We start from the raw sequence: 19,437 nt of genomic DNA on the forward strand, positions 1-19,437 counted from the left end.
AAGATCCATACTGTGTGCTCAGTGAATGCTGAAGACCCCGCCCCTCCTGTCTGCCTCACCTGTGGCTCACATGGATGGGACCAAGGTCCACCTTGCTAGGCGGGCAGGCAGCACAAGGGAGTATCAGTTCACTCATAGCAGGCTGCCAGCACTGTAGGCTGCTCCACAGTGGCCCTGGATTTCTGGGGTACCAGGAAGGCCCCTGCTGCCAGTTCCCCGGCTCTCTGTGCTGACCCTGCCCAGAGGTAGCCTGTGGCCCTGGGGATAAGAACCTACAGGTGTTGTGGCTGTTGCCAGGGTCACAGGTCACAAAGTACTTCCACCATACTTCTCAACTGACCCTCCAGAAACCCTGCCAGGTGAACACTGCACCTGTGCTCCACAGATGAGGGAAGGGAGGCCCTGAGGGGAGCAGAACTCCCAGGTTAGCTCAGTGGTGACTGCGATGCCACCATGGCATAAGAGATCGGGCACACGGCATCTGTATAAAGCCATAAAGGGGAATTCTATAAATACATCCAGGCCGCAGCAGGTCCCCACGAACACCACAAGCCACAAATCATGGACCGTTGCCACCACAGACGCAAGGGCAACTCCCCATATAAACCCTGCTTTCTGATAAAGATGCCACCAAGGCCTAACACGGAAGCTTCCAGATCTCATTGGTAAACAGAGGACACTTAACCCCATGAGAGAGATGACAGGACCCATCAGCTAAGTGACTATTTGTGCCTTTAAATGCCACTGTCTAGATCAGCGGTTCTCAACCTTCCTAACGCTGCAACCCTTTAACACAGCTCCTCATGTTGTGGTGACCACCAGCCATAAAATTTATTCCATTGCTACCTCATAACTGTAATTTTGCTACCGATATGAATCGTAATGTAAACATCTGATTGGTGACCTCAAAGGGGTCATGACCCCCAGGTTGAGAACCGCTGGTCTAGAGACTGAGAACAGGCGTTCATGTCATAATCCCCAAAACCAAAGGCAAAGCATAGAACCTTTCGGAAAGCAGTCGCACCCATCCCCCAACCCTACTCGCACCCCCCCCCCCCCCCCGACTAGCACAGAAGTGACATGCTGCCCGGGGAGGAGAGTGAGCCTCACTTTCAAGGAAGAGAGATAGACCTACAGGAAATTGGTGGGTGTCATTTCTAGAGACCTTTAAAACACGTTGAAGACTAATCCAGACCTAAACCCATTTAAAAGGCTGAGTCACAATGAAGCCGGGAGGACCATGCTGTGTGGATGAGGCTGGAGCACAGCCAGTAAACAGAGAGCAGGGACAAGCAGGCTCTTCTCCAGATGGAGAAAAGTAAACAGGAGGGACCCCAGGGACGGGGCTGCTGCTGCTGCTGCTGCTGTGTCCTAAGTGGTGAGGTGGCGGGAGGAGCTCGGGCTCTGGCCTTGCACCAGCAGGCTCCTCCCTTCCCTTACACACTCCATCCCTTAGCACAAACTTCAGGCTCAAGACCTCCTCTCCCAGCCCCCTCCCCAAGCCCGGAGTCTCACCTGCTGCTGGCTCTGCTCCTCCAGGTTCATCTTTACCTCCAGCGACTGGCGGGCCTCCAGGAAGGCCTTGCGGTGCTTGCGGTCTGCCATGTAGTAGGACATGATGCCCACAATGATGGCGCACAGGTAGAGGAAGACGTTGGCCAGGATCTAGGTGCCAAGGAGGAGGAAGAGAATAGGACTGATGAATATATATCTTCAGGGAAACAGGGACAGGGAGGCGGGGCTGGCAGGATCAACTCAGGAGTTACCCAGCTCAGAGGAACCCAGCTCATCTCTGACTAGGATCACATTAGAGGCCCCCCGAGTGGACCTGACCCTGTAAGTCACAATCAGAAAGACGTGTACAGATCACAAGACTTAGATGCAAGCTTCCAAAGCCTGGTGAGAGATGACCATTTCTCTCAAGCATCATACCACAACCAATCCCCCCCACCCACTCCCCTCTGAGGGGCTGAGCAACCGTTGGCTACCCAGTAGCTTAACTAGCACATAGAGAACCCTGGCTCACTAAGCATAGCCTACTGCCTGCAAGCCCAGACCCAGTGCAAGGTTTGGCTGTCAGGAGGCAGCTCTGTCTGCACTCTGCGGGGTCTCCTATGTGACCTGATTCCAGTCATGCCTAAAAGGCTGCTGGATTTGCAGGCCCCAATCGTTTCCTGCTGAAGGGAGCCTTGGATAATGATCCGACTACCCCCACCACACATGGTTCCTGGTGTTAGCAGCCACTCGCTGGCTCTGAGCTTTGGCCACACCTGAAATGGCTGGGACGGGTACTTTTTCCCCTGTCAGTCTGCAAGTTCACTGGTCTGAGTAGCTTTCTCAGGCCACACCTCTCTCTCTCTCTCTCTCTCTCTCTCTCTCTCTCTCTCTCTCTCTCTCTCTCTCTTGGCTTATTAATTTTTTCAGTTTATGTGTATGAGTGTTTTGCCTGAATATATGTCTGTGTACCATGTGCATGCTTGGTACCCAAGGAGACCAGAAGAGGGCATCAGATCCCCTGGAACTGGAGTTATAGATGGTTGTGAGCCACCATGTGGGTGCTGGGGATTGAACTTGAGTCTTCTTCAAGTGTAGTCAGTGCTCTTACTCAATGAGCCCTCTCTCCAGCCCCGCTCCACTCCTTCTTGAAACTGTCCTTCCCTCCCTGCCCTGGTTCCTGGGGTCTGGCAGGGAAGGTGTGGCTACACGCCCCTTGCCACTCCAAGTTTGGAGTTGAAAAACAGGATGGAAAGGAAATTAGGAATGTAATTCCTGGCCCCACAGGAGGAGAAGCCTGGCCCACTGGCGTACAGGGCGGAATCTGGGGTCAGGGAATACATGGCGAGGTCAGCACTGGGATTTTAAATCGTTGCTTCAGGAGACAGATAAAGGGGTGAGTCCTGGTTCATTTTCTGGGCTCTCCTGGTGATGCCACACCTTCTCAGAGCTGCCTTTTCATTTACTCAGAGCTCATCACCAGCACCCTGAGGACTCAGTACCACCCGCTACAGAATGTTCCTGGGGTGGGGGCCAGGGTGCCCAGGTACTTGGAAGCTTCACCATAAGGTTGTTGAGTGATGGTGATTTAGGAGGTGGAGGGTGTCTGGGCTAGTCAGACACCACTGTGCATAGATTTCTAAGCTCCTGGGTGGCTGGCTCGCCATCTAAGGTCTGTGTTACTCTTGGGTCTCGGCAGCCCCAGCTGTCACTATCTGGGGCCAGTGTCTTCAGCAACATCCCTGTACTGTCTCGACAGGCCCCGCTTTCTGAGGGGCCAGACTCAGTGGGACACCAGTCTATCTAAAAAGCTTTGGAGTGTGTCAAGTGAACTGAAGTCAATCATATGGACCCTGTTGGGTCTGAGTCAGTCTAGCATGAAGCCCAAGGATCTCCACTGCCCAAAGGCTATCCTCATCCTCCTACAGGGCCAAATAGCCTTGGAATCTGCCCAGCCCCAAGCTCACAGAGCCACAAATTAGCCAAACTGGATGACAAGATCAGATGGCATCTTATACCTCCTCTGCGTACCATACAGCAGGCCCTGGGGCTGAGGTCCTGTAGGGCTTATAAGAAAGACACACCGCACATGGAGGTAGCACTCACCTGGGATCCATATACAGCTAGGTCCCCACTGTGAACCTCAGTGTCCCCAAACAGAGGGCTCTAGGCAGGGAAGGTTGCCCTACAGCCACAGGTTCTGACTCTGGAGAAGGCATTTGTACAGCCATCCCTGGCTACAACTAGCCTGATCTAGAGCTAGTGCTCTAAAACCATCCTGCCCCCAACCTCCCACTCAGGAAGGCCCTGCCTTCCTGCCTGGCCATCTCAGTAAGGACAGACAGGAAAGACACATTTACTCCACAGGGTGGTGTCCCAAGAAAACCAAACTACCACCTCCAACACTTTAACTCGAGGGATGTAGATGCAGGCTCATGCCTTGTGACACTCTTTGCGGGGCTGCGTATCTTTCAGTGATCTCCATATATTCTAAAATAAGATATACACAGTAGGAACATGAACTCATGAGGACCCTGGGCTAATGTTCCACGCTCACTAGTCAGGTGGGGGGGGGGGGAGCGGAAGAAGGTTTGGTCCACGAAGCCCAGGAAGGAGCAAAGAGCAGGTGAGGTGGGTAGTTTTCAGGCTGCACACTGTCTCCGACCTTGAGCACCCAGACACGGCTGCCTCATCCTTTTCCCAACCAGTATTTGATGCTCACTGGCTCCAAAAAAGCTCTCTGTAGGTAAGTAGGGTTGCAGGGCCTGAGGATGCCAGGAAGCTCCCCCTCCCCACCCCACACTTGTGAATTCACCTATTTCTAACAATTCTAGCAGGAGGCCAGCCTTTGAGTTTCTTTACCCTCCAGCCCTCTTCACTTGCCTAGGCCCAGCTGTGCTATTCCCATCTCTATCCCCTCCACTGATGGCATAATAGCTGCAGGGCCTGAAAGGAGCCTGGCAGCCTCTGATCTAAGTGATGAGTGTTGGGAAGCTCAGCCAAGGTCTCACAGAGGCCATCTTAGCCCCCCACATCCAGGGCCTGTATCCAGCAACTCAGCGCTGCCAAGCCAAGGCAACCTCAAATAATCCAGAGAAGCAGAAGCCGGCCTTGGGGAAGTGTGCACGGGCAGAGCCCTGAGGGAGATAAAGAGGGCTCCCAGTGGACCACTACATGGTCCCTCAGAGGGCCCAGGAAGTGCACTAGTGAGTAAGCCAGGGGAGCAGGACCTCAGTTTCCTTGTCATGTCAACCGTACATCAACCCCTTGACACAGGGACACACTTTCCCAGCTTCCTCTCTTTTGTAGTCACTGCTGAGGTGACAGGACACTGTTCTGACTTTATAGGAGTTAAGTGCCAAGTCCGAAGGAAACTCCAATACCCCACACTTCAAAAGGCTGTCCAAATATCCAGAAATGAGCTCAGCTACAACTGGATTACAGGCATTTTGGTGGTTTAGATTAAAGCCAATATTCTTCAGGAACTTGGGAAACTGGTTCCCATCTGCCAAAAGGAGTCATTTCCCTCAGCTGGGCAGAAGGGACCTATGGCTCCCCATTGACGTACACTTGTAGCGCCTAGCAGCATATCAAAGCCCACGCTGGCCTGCAGGCTCCCTCAGTATCACAAGTACCTGTTGTGCATCCCACACCAGGCAGCATCCTAGCCCTTCTCACCACCTGCCCTACCCTAAACTCTCTCTAGTTCGCAGGCTCCCCTCCCCCCCCAGCTACCCAACCTTATAACCCAGCTGTTCTCATTATATCCTTCCCCTCTTGCTATCTATCGGCTGACTCTGTCTTCCTATGGTCCTCCCCCGCCCTGCCCCATGTGTGTGTTCTATTCTCTTACGTTTTTGGTTGTGAGCCTAGCCTTTAACGGCTGCACCATCTCTCCAGCTCATGTGTTCTATTCTCTGTCCCCTGCTTCCTCCACTATACTTTCCTGCCCCTCTGCTGCTTCCCTGGCCCTGGCCATGTTCAGTCTGCTTCTTTCTCTCTACAGTGAAAACTTTAACCATATCCTGGAGCAGTCATGCCAGCAGTTTCTTTACTTGCGCCCCCTTGCTCACAAAAAAGCAGCACAACAGAACCATGCCCCCATGTCAAAACACACTGTCCCCTCCCACACCTAAGGCTGACTCTGAGTTCCAAACTCCGCCCTGAAGCACTCAGCTTACTCGCATGTACAACTCCACCTTTCTCCAGAAAGGACAGTAGACACTTTTCTAACTAAAACTGTCACCAAGATATCAGCCCCAAAGCACTGTGGGCTGTGTCAGGTCCAAAGGAAACTCCAGTTCCCCCAAATACCAAAGGGCAGTAGTGCACATATCCAGAAATGAGGCTCTCAGCTCAAGCTGGGCCTACAGCCAGCATTTCTCAGAAACACGTGAAATGGGTTTCTCCTCCGCCACTGTGCTAGCTCCCAGGCTGGTGTAGTTCACGGGTTTCTGTGCCCCCAGTCCCCCACATACCCTTTTGTTCTTTACACAGCAGCCAGACTCTCCCCTGACCCCTACTATTCTCTTTGTTAGTCTCTGCTTCTCTCCCTTCTCGCAAAGATCCCCCCTGGCCACGCCCACTCTGCTTCTTTTTCTCTCTGCTCTGAACTCTTCTAGATGCCTCTGGATGGTCTCTCTCTTATCTACAATAACCTCCCCCAAAATCGTGGAAGAGCCAACCTGGTGGTTTCTTTACTGCACCCTCACGTACAGGCTGCATACATTTTAAAAGCCCAAACAAAGACATATGTCTACGGATCTTCCAGTCTCCAAACACAGAAGAAGTCATTGTCTCCTAAGATGTGAAACACGGCCCTTTCACCTTTACAGTGTAGGAGTGTCTTGTTAGGAAAGATGGATATGTCCCTTAAAACATGCTTAGGGAAAAGTAGCTTTCACTCTGCCAGTTGATCAGGAGGACAGGTGACTATTATATGTCCCTGTCCCCCAGGGACCACTGTCACCAGGCAGGCGTGGGCCGTGAGCAAGGAGGTGACAATGAGTAAGCAGGCCCTGTCAGCACTGCCTCACATTATACTTTGCAAGACATGTTGGGGGAAGGGGAGGGTTCGGCCTTAAGGGAAAACTTGAACCCCAGTGAAGGATCCAAAGCGGACTGAATCGCTGTGACAAATGGGCTTCTCAAAATGAGGCCTTGGGAATCCGGGTGTTTCCTTCTCAGAATTCGCTCTCCTCCCTCTAGAGCAGCCTGCCTGCATCCATCCCTTTATGGGCCTCCACCTCACCCTAGCCACACCCTGTCCACCTAACCAGCTCCTTGTCTACCCGGAAACCTGGCTCAGGCCTCCCATTCACTTTCACTGCCACAGAATCTTCCATAGAGTGGAAGGCATCTTGTTACTTTATTCTCTCCTCCAATGGGATTGGTGGGAAGTTGATGCCACTGCCCCAAGTCCTCCATGTATCCCCAGGGCCCTCTCTGGCTCCATCCAATACTGGGTGAGTCAAGAAGCTGGGAGTTCTTGAATAGGGCCAAGCCTCACCATGCTGAGATGTACCACCCACCCAGCAAACAGCACAGAAATTATCATTAACCTGCCCCGCAAGACACAGCCTCTGCTGTTTGAGCCTCACTGACATTCCAGGCTTCCTCAACCCACCCATCCTGAGAACAGAGAGGAAGACAGCAGAAGGTTGGTGAGGCGCCCAGAACACCAGGCACAGAGAACATACACAGAGGTACTGACCAATGCATGGCTGTGTGTGCACACAACTCCTATCAGGGAGGTGACAATGAGATTGTCATGGAGGTGTGGGCGTTAGAGAAAGATGGGAGCCGGGCACTATGACACAGTCCTGTAATCCCAGCACTTGGGAGGTTGAGGCAGGAGGATATAGTTTGAAGAGAGCCTGAGATACAAAACAATTCCCTGGAGAGAGAGAGAGAGAGAGAGAGAGAGAGAGAGAGAGAGAGAGAGAGAGAGCGCACTGGTGTTCCCACACAATAAAGCCTCAAGCCTTCCCCCATGTAAGTGAGGTCAGAGAGGTGAGCCAGTGCCCCATCGAGGCAGCTGCAGCAGCAGCCAGCAAGAGCCAGGAGTGCTGGGCTGAGCCTCTAGCTGCCTGATGCACATGGAGGTCATTACATGCCACCTGGCCAAACTGCCATCCAAGCAAGTTCTTGTAAAAGCATCAGGCTGAGACACACCAACTGCCACTGAGATTTCTCACCATAGGGTCTCCTGGGGACTGCTCTGTGTGGCAAGAGTTTGCTGTGACGTAGCTACCACGTCTTTGGGTCTCTTTATGCGATAAAGTTTTCCTAGGCTGGGATGTTGCCTAGATTGATTCAGGCCCTGGTTTCCACCCCCAGCCAGCATAAGAATGCAAAGCCCCCTCCCCCTCCCTGCCCCCACCCTCCCAAAAGCTTTCTTACTTTTGAAGCTAGTCTATGGGAATATCTCTTTTTATAATTTATTTTGTGTACATTGGTGTTCTGCCTGCGTGTATGTCTGTGTGAATGTCTGTGTGAGGGTGTTGGATCCCTTGGAACTGGAGTTACAGTTTTGAGCTTCCATGTGAGTGCATGTGGGAATTGAACCCAGTCCTCTGGAAGAGCAGCCAGTGCTCTTAACTGTTGAACCAGCTCTCCAGCTCAAACTTCTTTTTAAAATCAATCAATCAATCAATCATTTGAGAAGCGTTCTTCTTAGTCAGGAGCAGTGGAACAACACAGCCTACAATGCTAGTATTTCGGAGGTAGAGGTGGAAGATCTGGAGTCTAACATCATCTTTAGCTACATAAGAACTCAAGGCCAGCCTGGACTACATGAGACTGTCTCAAAAAAAAAAAAAAAAAAAAAAAAAAAAAAAAAAAGAAAAGGAAAGGAAAAGAAAGTAAGCAAGCTCAGAGGCCAGTAAGATAGCTCAGTAGGTAAAAAACAAACAAACTTGTTCAACACATACATAACACACACACACGTGCACACATGCACACGTACACACATACATATACACAAATAAATATTTTTTTAAAAATTAACCCAAAATAAAAAAACATGAGCAAGTTTTCCCAAGAGGGAAAGACCCAGAGCAGAGCTTCATCCAGCCCACACAGCCTGAGGAAGTGTTTACAGCAGGCAGGCATGAGACAGGGCCCTTGGGGAGCCTCTCCTTTTAAACATCCACGCATCAAGCTGTCCTGAGCTTTTCTAACAGCCCATGGGGAAATGGTCACTCGAAGAGGGCTTTAAAATAGAAGCTTCCCCCTGAAGGTAGGCTGCTGGCTCTCTTGCCTAAGCCAGTCTGCCTTATAAGCTCACTGTAGCCTGAAGATTCCAGAACACTCTGGTACCAGTGTTGGTGTGGGTCGCCATAGAGACCAATGATGCTCTGTGGCTGGGGTTAGGCAGCTCTGGAGTCTCTCTTCATTAGAACACACTTGGGTGTTTTGGAAAAAAAAGTCTCTTAAGTAGCTATAGGACATGAGGGAGCAAAGGTAACTCACAAGGCAGCTAGTCTGCTCTACCCCAGGACAGCATGCCCAGAGTCAAACAACCTCTCCTCCTAGAGGCCTTGCCCACCACAGCAAGTGGCTCTGCAGGACATTTTCCTATCCCCAGGCACCACTTGCCCTCCCTTCCTCTCTCCCTCCCTGTTTTATGTCTTTATTTATTTTTGTATGCTTGTTTGTTTTTTCAAGACACTGTCTCACTAGGTAGCTCTGGCTATCTTGGAACTCACTGTGTAGACCAGCCTGGTCTCCAACTCACGGAGATCCCCCTGCCTCTGCTTCCCAATGGCTGGGATTAAAGGCTGTACCACTACTCCCCCTTCTTTCATCCTTTCTCCTTTTCACATTTGTCTCTTTCCTAGGCTAGCTCCTTGAGGGTAGAGGCGCTTTGGTTGTTAATCTGATTTTTCCCTAGTGCCCAGAGTGACTGGGAAGTGTTCAAGGGCAACTGACAACGGGTGCTAGGAAGAGACTGAGCTTCACCCTGAGCCAGCAGGCTATGGAACATGGAGTCATAAACCTGCCTCATCCTCACTGTGATGCTGAAGACCAGGCTAAAAAGTTTCAAGCTAGACATGGTGGCTCGAACCTTTAGTCTCATCGCTTGGGAGGCAGAGGCAGGAGAATCATGAGTTCAAGGTCAGCCTGGTCTACAAAGAGAGTTCCAGGACAGCCAGAACTACACAAACAATCCCTGCCTCAACAAACAAACAATAAAAATAAAAGACTTCAGAGAGATAAACTCAACACCACCTCACACCAGGCTCAGCACAAAATAAGTCATTATGACATCTTTCTTTGCTTCTAGAGGAGAAATGGTGGTTACAAAGATCTAATAAGAAAGGAATGCTTGAGAGCTTCCCCATGCCTCATCTTCTTTTTCATACAAGCCCCAACACCACGGGGAAAGAGCAAAGAATTGTCCATGCTTGTTTGGTGGAAGAACTGACCTAAAACCAGATGAGGGGGTCCCCCAGACTAGGTGAGGGCTAGAGTTCCCCCAGGAGCTCAGGACTGGCATCCTGAGGAGGTGAGTAGGAAGAGGCATAAAGTCTGGGGACAGTGATGTGACTATGTGTGGCCTCAAGCAAACCCCCAGGATTGCAGCATCTTGGTGTATCCTTGAAGCACAGCGGTCCTGAACACAGCGCAGGCCTCAAGCATGCTCGCCTTCCTCATCTGGGTACTTCTCCAGTTTCTGCCAAAGAGACTTCCAGAAACTTCCTGCATTTTGCTCTTGTGCATGCCTCTAGAGAAAGTTATTCAATGTCTTTTCAAAGACTAAAAGGACTTCTAGATGAGGCAGCCATCCAACTTGACATTTGCACAAGGTCCCTTGTGGTCTCCTGCACTGCACTACCCAACTCCCGGGGCACTACAGTGAGGCTCTGACATGACGGCTCCCGCAGATACTCAAAATATGGAGGCCATGGCCTTCAGGCTTTGACTTGGCTGGTCCCATAGGTTCTCTTACCCCAGCCACAATCGGCTCTGCCCAGTCTCATATAAAATCAACAACTATAGGACTCTGTGGCACTAACTGGAACCCCACTTGCTCCAGCCCTCCTGCCTGTATGGGCCTACATGAGGTAATTCTGTGAGTTTAGCTCTGCTAAGAACTAGCACACTTCCGCTTTGCCCTGCAGGAAATGGGTATTATGTCAAGATCAAGACCAGTTCTAACATACCTTCTTGTTCCTGTAAACAGAATTCATTTGTTCATTTATGCTCATGAACTAAGAGAAGAATACTAGTGATACTTGCTGAGTATCAAGATCAGTATATTGATGACTATTCTCACAAAGAAGGCCCCGATCCTGGGAGTGTAGGTGAGCAAACCAAAAAAGGCCATCTGGTCTACCTCCTTGCTTTCCTGTAGATATGAAGCACTGATGATGTTGAGCATTTTACATTAACCCAGGAGTTGGTCATTCAAATATAGACTTAAGTTTTAGGGTAACCAGTGAGTCCCTAAAACTGGGGAGAAAGTTTGCCATTTTGTGGTTTTGTTGAGCACAAGTCCATTGCTTTTATCAGATTCTCAAAAAGATCTATTACCCTAGATGACTAAGAAGCAAAAGCCAATCAAAAGCTGCCCTCTGCCCTAGTTGCTTGAGCAAAGAACCAGAAAACAGCTGGCCACAGTACTTTCTGTCTTTTCTTATTGATAGAACCTCATTATTTAGTCACCTTGGTCTCTTTCTCCAAACCAAATAATTCCAATCCCACTTGCAGAGTCTATTTTAAACACTTTAATCATGTTTGGCTTCAGGCCTTTCTTTAAAAAGTGGTCAATTTAAACCTATTGAGCTTTTCCAGTGGGTGGCAGGCCCCATGCAGGGTCCTAGAGATGAAAGACCTCAGGGGGCTCAAATCTCCTGAGGGTAAGGATGCTGCAGTAAACAGGAGAGAGAGAGATTGAGTCTAAGGGGAGAAGACTAAGTCAGTAAAGGACCAGCAAGGAGAAGCTGTGGCTAGGCATACAAAATCGTGTTTTCACACACAGTGAAAATGTGGCACCTGCACAACAAATCTTCATGTGTGGATTGTGAGTGGTAAAAAATCCCATCTGATTCCTAACTGATGGCCAATACTAAATAAAGAAATGAAAAAAGATAAACTTATATGAGAGTAGTCGGAATAGGAGGGTTTTACACTTCAGAGTCTAGCTTTCTTCCAAGCTCATGGGTCTTAACCTGTGGGTTGCAACTCCTTGGGGTCACATATCAGATCTCCTGCACATTAGAGATTTACATTACAATTTATAACAGTAGCAAAATTATAGTTATGATGTAGCAATGACACACTTTTAGGGTTGGGGGTCATCACACCATGAGGGACTGTATTAAAGAGTCGCAGCATTGGGAAGGTTCAGACCACTGCTCTTAGCAGTGCCAACTATATTTATAAAATAGATCTCTTTAGAACTGACTGGGGAGGAGCTTGGAAACTGGGCCTCCAGGGGTGGGAGCGATAATCAGCTGAGAAAGTGCTTGGCAAGAAAACCAGAGGATCAGGCTGGGAGGTGGTGGCGCAGGCCTTTAATCCCAGCACTCACAGAGGCAGGGGGATCTCTGTGAGTTCAAGCCCAGCCTGTTCTACAAAGCAAGTTTAAGATAGCCAGGGCTACAAAGGGAAACCCTGTTTCAAAAGAAGAAAGAAAAGAAAGAAAGAGGAAAAATTGAGGATCTGGGTTCAACGCCTAGAACCCAAGTGAAATTGCCAGGCATGGCGATGCCATCAATGATCCTAGTGCTGGGGAGAAAACGGGTGGCTCACCAGGAGAAAGAGGAGCGAAGCCTAGGGACGAAAAATAAATATGTCTAAACTCCAGAAATACCATCATGAGATGGTCTTAGCATGTCAACATCCCTGACTCCACAGGCCCAAAAGCTTCCTCCTCTCGTATCTGAATCCTTGAAACAGGGAAAAATAAGAACATCATCATCAACAACAACAACAACACCTCTGGGAATCTAGAGTGTCCACCTTGAAGGTCAGAGGGACTGGGTCCTGGCAGTGACACATTCTAACCACTCAGCTGCAAAGAGCGGCAGCATCTGCTGTCCTGAGCGCGCTTTCTTCCTTGAGACTTGACTCACTGCCACTTCCTCCACTGGGCCTCGGCAGCCCCTTCCCCCACAGCCTCTCACGGTATTCCTGAGGACATCTGGGCTTATGTTTTCCAGTTTCTGATTCTGACTCAATCCTGAGTTCCCGGTTTTTCTTTTCCTTTTCTTTCCTTTGGCCTTTTGACCCAGACTCTCATGCAACCAAGGCAGCCTGGCTTCCCACTCACTGTTCAGCCAACACTCTCCTTCCTAATCCTCCAGAGTGCAGGGCCACCACAGGGCTTTTGTGTGGTCCTGGAGAGCACAGCCCAGAGCCCCCTGCAGAAGAGGCAAGCCCCAGTGAGAACTGTTGTTTTTCTAGGTCATTTCCTGGAGCGAACACATCACCACATTGAGGGGACCTGGTTAAGAACAGGAATTTCCAGAGCCATGCGTGGTGGCACACACTTGTCGCCCCAGCACTAGATAGAGCAGCAAGATTTCAAGGCCAGGCTACTTGGGAAGAGCCCATCTCAAAAATTCAAGGAAACAAAAAGTGGGGTTCCCCTCAGGCCTGCTGAGTCCCAGGAATCTGCATTATTACCTCTCCCTAGTGACCTCCCTCCCTGCAACCCCTACACAAGGTGGAGTAATGTATATTACAACAAAGCAAAGGCCACCCAGCCTTCCTGGGGCTTTAAACAAAAGCCTTGGAATGGACCTTTAGGCTGTCTCATGGCCACGTATTAGCTGTCACTTTCTTTCTCTTCTTTCTTTCCTTCCTTCCTTCTTCCTTCCTTCCTTCCCCCTGAGACAGAGTTTCGCTGCATAGCCCTGGCTGTCCTGAAGCTCTCTGTAGACCAGGCTAGCCTCAAACTCACAGAGATCTGCCTGCCTCTGCCTCCCAAGTATATATGTACCACCATCACCTGGCTCATAGCTGTCATATTTTAGTGGGGTTTTTTTTTGGGGGGGTGCCTCAAGACAGGGTTTCTCTGTAGCCCTGGGTGTCCTGGAGACCAGGCTGGCCTTGAACTTACAGAGATCTGCCTGCCTTTGGCTCTGGAGTACAAGGGTTAAAAACTTAGCTGTCATTTTCTAACAGTGACATGGTTAGTCCCTACATGGAGTTAAGGCACCTCCCGCCACTGGTTCCTCTCTGCCCTGCTTCTTTACACAGTCAGAGCTGCCCACAGAGATATTCTGCCGCTTCATGCTGCCTCCTGTATGGAATTCCCAGGTTTAAATCCAGATGCTGTCATCTTTTCCTTGCTCGGTCACAGACCACTCTCCTCAATGTGTCATCTCAGTCACATGGCAAAGACACACATCATCTGTTCCACCTCCCATCCTTCAGCCAGCACTGTCTTGAGTTAGGGCCACCTGCATGTGGCCACCTTGCTGTTCCTCAGCAGGTCCCAGCTTAGCTACGTCTTGGCCCCATGTGAGGTACTATGGCCAAGCAACACCCCAAAATGGTGAAATCAAAAGTCCAGACCTTGTATTGTTTAACCCCGAAACTCAAAGGTGCATCCAGAGTAGAAAACACTATGGAATACTGAAGTGAGTGGCCAAGTGTCTGAGGTGCCAATCTAAGGTTTCTGCCACCTGAGAAAGGAAAACACAACCCTTCTAACTGACCGCCCCACCTGACTAGACACAGCATCCAACTCTACCAAGCTTCAGTGAACATGGCTGACCACCGGAAACAGTACAACTTGTCCCCTGGCTCACTGGGGCTGCTCACTGGGGCCATTTGTACCACCTGGTATCCCAGGCCAGTGTCTCTTGGTCCCTTTGTGACTCCTGTTAACATCTACTCCAAACCTTTTCCTCCCATAAGGCTTAGAAACATTGGTCTCTCTGGATCCTCTCTGGTCTTGCTCATCCACCCCTGATTTCATAAATATTAACCCTACAAAGTTGCCTCTTTCACTACGGTAGGGGAAATCTGCACAGTCCCCATTGACTTCCCCATGCTGGACAAACACCTGACACAGCCACTCAGTACACAACGAGTCGCTGTGCACAGGAGGAAAAGAAAGAAGGCCATGCTGGCCCCAGTTATAAAACACCAGGTAAATATTAGCTCTCAAGAAATTCCTTTTCCCAAAGTCTGGCATTTAGACAAAAGCCAGCATTCCCTCAGGGACTTAAGAAGATAGTTCCTGGGCTAGAGAGACGGCTCAGAGGTTAAGAGCACTGGCTTCTCTTCCAAAGGTCCTGAGTTCAACTCCCAGCAACCCCATGGTGGATCACAACCATCTATAATGAGGTCTGGTGTCCTCTTCTGGTGTGCAAGCATATATGTAGGCAGAACACTGCATACATAATAAATAAATAAATTTTAAAGAAGAAGAAAAAGAAGAAGAAGGAAGGAGAAGGAAGAAGAAGAAGGAAGAAGAAGAAGAAGGAGGAGGAGGAGGAGGAGGAGGAGGAGGAGGAGGAGGAGAAGAAGAAGAAGAAGAAGAAGAAGAAAGCTTCTACTTATTTCTGGTAAAAGGGACATTTGTGTCCTCCTTAAACCTATGCCTGTAGTCCTTGTTAGCATTATCAAGGTCCTAGGCTCCCTCAGAACCTACTTACAAGTACCTCTTCAGGGTCATCCTGGATGATGTACCCTCGCTCTCCCCTTCCCCTAACCCTCTCCAGCACTTCTCTCTCCTCTCCCCTCCCCTCCCCTCCTCTCCTCTCCTCTTCTCCTCTCCTCTCCCTCCAGTTTCTCCTTTCTCCTACATAACCTCAGCCATTTTGCATATGTGCTCTCTTCACTCCTGGTCCCTTTATTGGCCTCTTGGTCTGTGGCTCCTCTCTTGGGCCATCACTTTCCTTTCTCTTCCTTCTCTCTCACTCCCACTTCCTCTCATGGCCCAGTTCAGTCTGGACCTTTCCTGAAGCCTCCTGTCTGTTTTCTCCCTCAAGTCTACAATAAAACTTTCTCTTCAACCATACCTAGTAGGCATGTCCTCATTTTTCATTCAGCAAACACATGCGCGCGCACACACACACACACACACACACACACACACACACACACACACACACACTTCTCACCTCAGTGTGAGACATGCTTCACTGGAACGCAGCCCCAAACTGGCCAGAGCTCTCCCCTTCCTTCATGATGTAGCTAAATGCTGCCTCCTGGCCGGCCATACACCCAGCTCTCAGCAAACACTCCCTCCCTCGATTTCACATTTTATTATACAATGATACATACATATTGAAAGTGGCTATGAGAAAGAAAGGTCTGAACCCAGAACCATGCTCAGCACACTCTCATGGGAATGAAATGGGCCAAGGGAAATGAAACCCCACAGGGGCCATCTTGTGCAGAAGAGCGGGGATTTCAGGGCCAGCTTCTTTTCTTTCCTCTTCCCTTCTCTCCCTTCTCCTGCTCTCCTCCCCGCCCCCTCAACTCCTTGTAATCTTTCTGGAATGAATCTGTAAGTCCCCTTGTGAAGAGACAAGAAAGAAAAGTGAGTGCAATATGAAATTTCCCACAGTTCCATTCCCTTGAACCGCTGACCACCAGCAGACTGAGGAGCTGCCAGAATAGAGTCGCCACCATGGAAATCTCTTCCTGTTGGGGAGATCCTCCACTCCACCCCCCACCAGGCAGAACCTCCAGGGCCCAGAGCTGACCACCTTAAACTTCTCCAAGCAAATTTCTTGCTCCACAGCCTCCACGTGCAGTATACTGGGTAGACCAAACACTATGTCACCATTTTCACTGCATACACCTCACCTCCAGCCACATGCTGCAAGAGACTAGCAACAGAGGACTTGCTAGGGTGCTCGGACACGGCCTGGGCACAGAGTCCACCTGCTGCTCTCTGTTCTGCTTTATGAAACTGGGAAACTCAAGGTGACCTCACCCACATTGCCAGGCCAATCATCTATTGCTCACTGTCCGCGACTCATACATTTCAGCATAGGACATATTCTTTTTTAGAAAGCAGAGCTGAACCAGGTGTGGTGGCGCACACCTTTAATCCCTGCATTCAGGGAGGCAGAGGCACGTGGATTACTGTGAGTTCGAAGCCAGCCTGGTCTACAAAGTGAGTCTGGAACAGCCAGGGCTACACAGAGAAAGCTCACCTAGAAAAAAGAAAGAAAGAAAGAAAGAAAGAAAGAAAGAAAGAAAGAAAGAAAGGAAGAAAGAAAAGCAAGCGGAGCTGATAGAAGATTAAAAAGAAGTGGAGTTGTTTAAAGTCAAAATTAGGAAAGCATAATGTTTTATATTTAAGTATCATGTATGACAAATGACACATAGCTATTAACACTGGAATTCTGGGAGCTGTTTTATCTTTGCTTGGTACTATAGTTCCAAGCTGGGAAGGAAACGTGTATGAGGTAAGTTACTCCTCATGGGTTGCAACAGGCTGACATTCCCTTTATTATGCAAATTAATACAACTCAAATGATGGTTGATGATAGACAGACAGACAGGACAGTCAGTGGTGACATATATACTGAGATATCTGGGCTACTTAAATCATGCAGATCTACACTCAAATAAAATCACACTCAAAATTTGCTTTGTAGGTAGAAACCCTAGAATTGGAGAAAACTAAGGAAATTCTAAGTGTTACTTGTGTGAAAATAAATCATGTATAATTTTAGATATTTGGGTGGCTTATTTATTTATTTATTGTTTTTTTGAAAAACCAAAAACACAGGGTCTCTGTATAGCCCTGGCTGTCCTGGACTTGCTTTGTAGACCAGGCTGGCCTGGAACTCACGGAGATCCACCTGCCTCTGCCTCACTGAGTGCTGGGATTAAAGGGCACCATGCCCAGCTTTGGGTGGCTTTTAATATGGATCATTATGGTAGAATTATTGTCATTAAATTATCAGTATAGCCTATTAAAGTTTATTATCAGGCCTATACTTATTATTACATCGGTATAACCCACTAGCAATCGATCAAGACACAGACACCTGTTATATTTTAAAATAGCCTTAATTAACCTGGAGCAGAGCAGACATTAATCCCCTAAACTACTTCCCATGGTGAGGCAGGTATGAGATCCCTGCCCCAATCCCATGCCATCTGCTTCTAATAATTTCTATCAAGCTACCTCCCATCCATAATCCCAAATACTTGCTAATGTTCTTCATCTGGGTCAAATCTCCATCTACGACAACCATGTGCTCCTCCTCCAACTAACTCATGATGGTGAGATCTTCTTCTTCTCTCTCTCCTCCTGCCTCTCTTCTTTCCAAAAATTCCCTCTGTCTTTCCAAACCCAGGAACCTTAGCCACACCTATCTCATTTGCCCTGCCCAGGTGGGATGGCTTTTTTTTTTCCGAGACAGGGTCTCTCTGTGTAGCCTTGGCTATCCTGTACTCCCTTTGTAGACGAGGCTGGCCTCGGACTCACAGCGATCCGCCGGCCTCTGCCTCCCAAGTGCTGGAATTAAAGGCGTGCACCACCACGCCCAGCATGGTGGCTTTTTATTAATTAGCATCAAAATATATCAGACCAACCCCAACATAGAATAATATGAAATAAATTATTAATAATTTTAAAAGGATGCTGGTGAGATGGCTCAGTGGGTAAAAGTGCTTGCTACCAAGCCTGACACCCGAGTTGGAGCCCTAGAACCCACATGGTAGGGGGAAAGAACTGACTCTTGCCAGTCCTCTGACTGCTAAACGTATGCTGTGCCCCACAGACCCACACATATGTTTTTTTTTTTTAAATTAAGATACGGCTCAATGATTAAAATCCTGTGCTGTTCTTGCATAGGACTCGTTAGTTTCCCAGCATTCCTGCTGAGCAGCTCACAACCACGTACAACTGCAACTCCAGGGAGATCTTTGCCTCTGGCTCCCACGGGCACCTGCATTCACGTGCATACAGCACATACCTGCGCACTCCGACACATACATGCACACGTAATTATTATAATAATTTCTTTCCTATTCCCCTCTCTACCTTCTCCCCTCCTCCCTTCATCTCCACCTTGTAATCTTTCTGGAACAACTCTGCTACACTTCCCAGCCTAGACCCGTTGCCTGCCTCGGCTCCTGTCCTATCTCCACGTCCACCTTACACTAGGAAGGCCCTCAGGACAGAGCCATCAACTACTGAAGCCACATGCCCACGCCGAGAGCCCTCAGTGGCTGCCTGACGTCGGCAGACACGTAACCATCAAACCCTTCCTCAGCAAGTCTTTCTCTTGCCTGCAAAACGAAGGAGGCAGCCAGATGCTGAGGGATGAGCAGTGGCTCCTGGTCCACACACTCCTCCTCTTCCCAATCCCTGAAGTCCCTTACAGCTTCCTTCAACCTCCTCCCATGGAAAATGGGGAGTGAGGAAGCCAGGGTCACAGCAGAGTGCCCCTGCTCTCTTCTTACAGGTTTTCATGACAGGGTTTCTCTGTGTAGCCTTGACTGTCCTGGACTCACTTTGTAGACCAGGCTGGCCTCGAACTCACAGAGATCCGCCTGCCTCTGCCTCCTGAGCGCTGGCATCAAAGGCCTGTGCCGCTACAGCTGGCCATTTTCTACTTTTTACTACAGAAAGCCAAATAAAGCTTTTAAATATTTCACGGCCTGGGATGTTTGAGGCCAGCTTGAACTACAGAATAAGTTCCAGGACAGCCAGGTCTACACAGAGAAGTCCTGTCTCGAAAAATGAAACAAAGACAAAAACACCACATAAACACACAAAAATTAAAATAAATTAAATTAAAGCTTTGTCTTCTCAGCCAGGCGTAGTGACGCATGCCTATAATCTCAGCACTCGGGAGGCAGAGGCAGGCTGATCGATGTGAATTTGAGGCCAGCCTGGTGTACAAAGTAAGTCTAGGACAGCCAAGGCTACACAGAGAAACCTTGCCCCAGAAAACAAAAAACAAAACAAACAAAAACACCTTTTTTTCTCTTCCATGATTCTTCAACATG

At 49.2% G+C, this 19,437-nt stretch overlaps 1 protein-coding gene across 6 annotated transcripts in view; it reads right to left on the bottom strand.

Moving 5' to 3' along the window:
• Positions 1-19,437, bottom strand: part of ADCY3 (adenylate cyclase 3) — a 78,227-nt gene that overhangs the window by 36,582 nt on the left and 22,208 nt on the right. For all 6 annotated transcript variants that reach the window (XM_084793415.1, XM_084793417.1, XM_084793418.1 and 3 more), the window contains exon 3: positions 1,516-1,665. In XM_084793415.1, coding sequence (XP_084649541.1) covers positions 1,516-1,665 — 150 coding nt within the window. The remainder of the gene's footprint in view (positions 1-1,515; positions 1,666-19,437) is intronic.

The sequence above is a fragment of the Acomys minous genome, assembly GCF_964271855.1.
Source record: "Acomys minous genome assembly, chromosome: 8".
Classification (NCBI taxonomy): Eukaryota; Metazoa; Chordata; class Mammalia; order Rodentia; family Muridae; genus Acomys; species Acomys minous.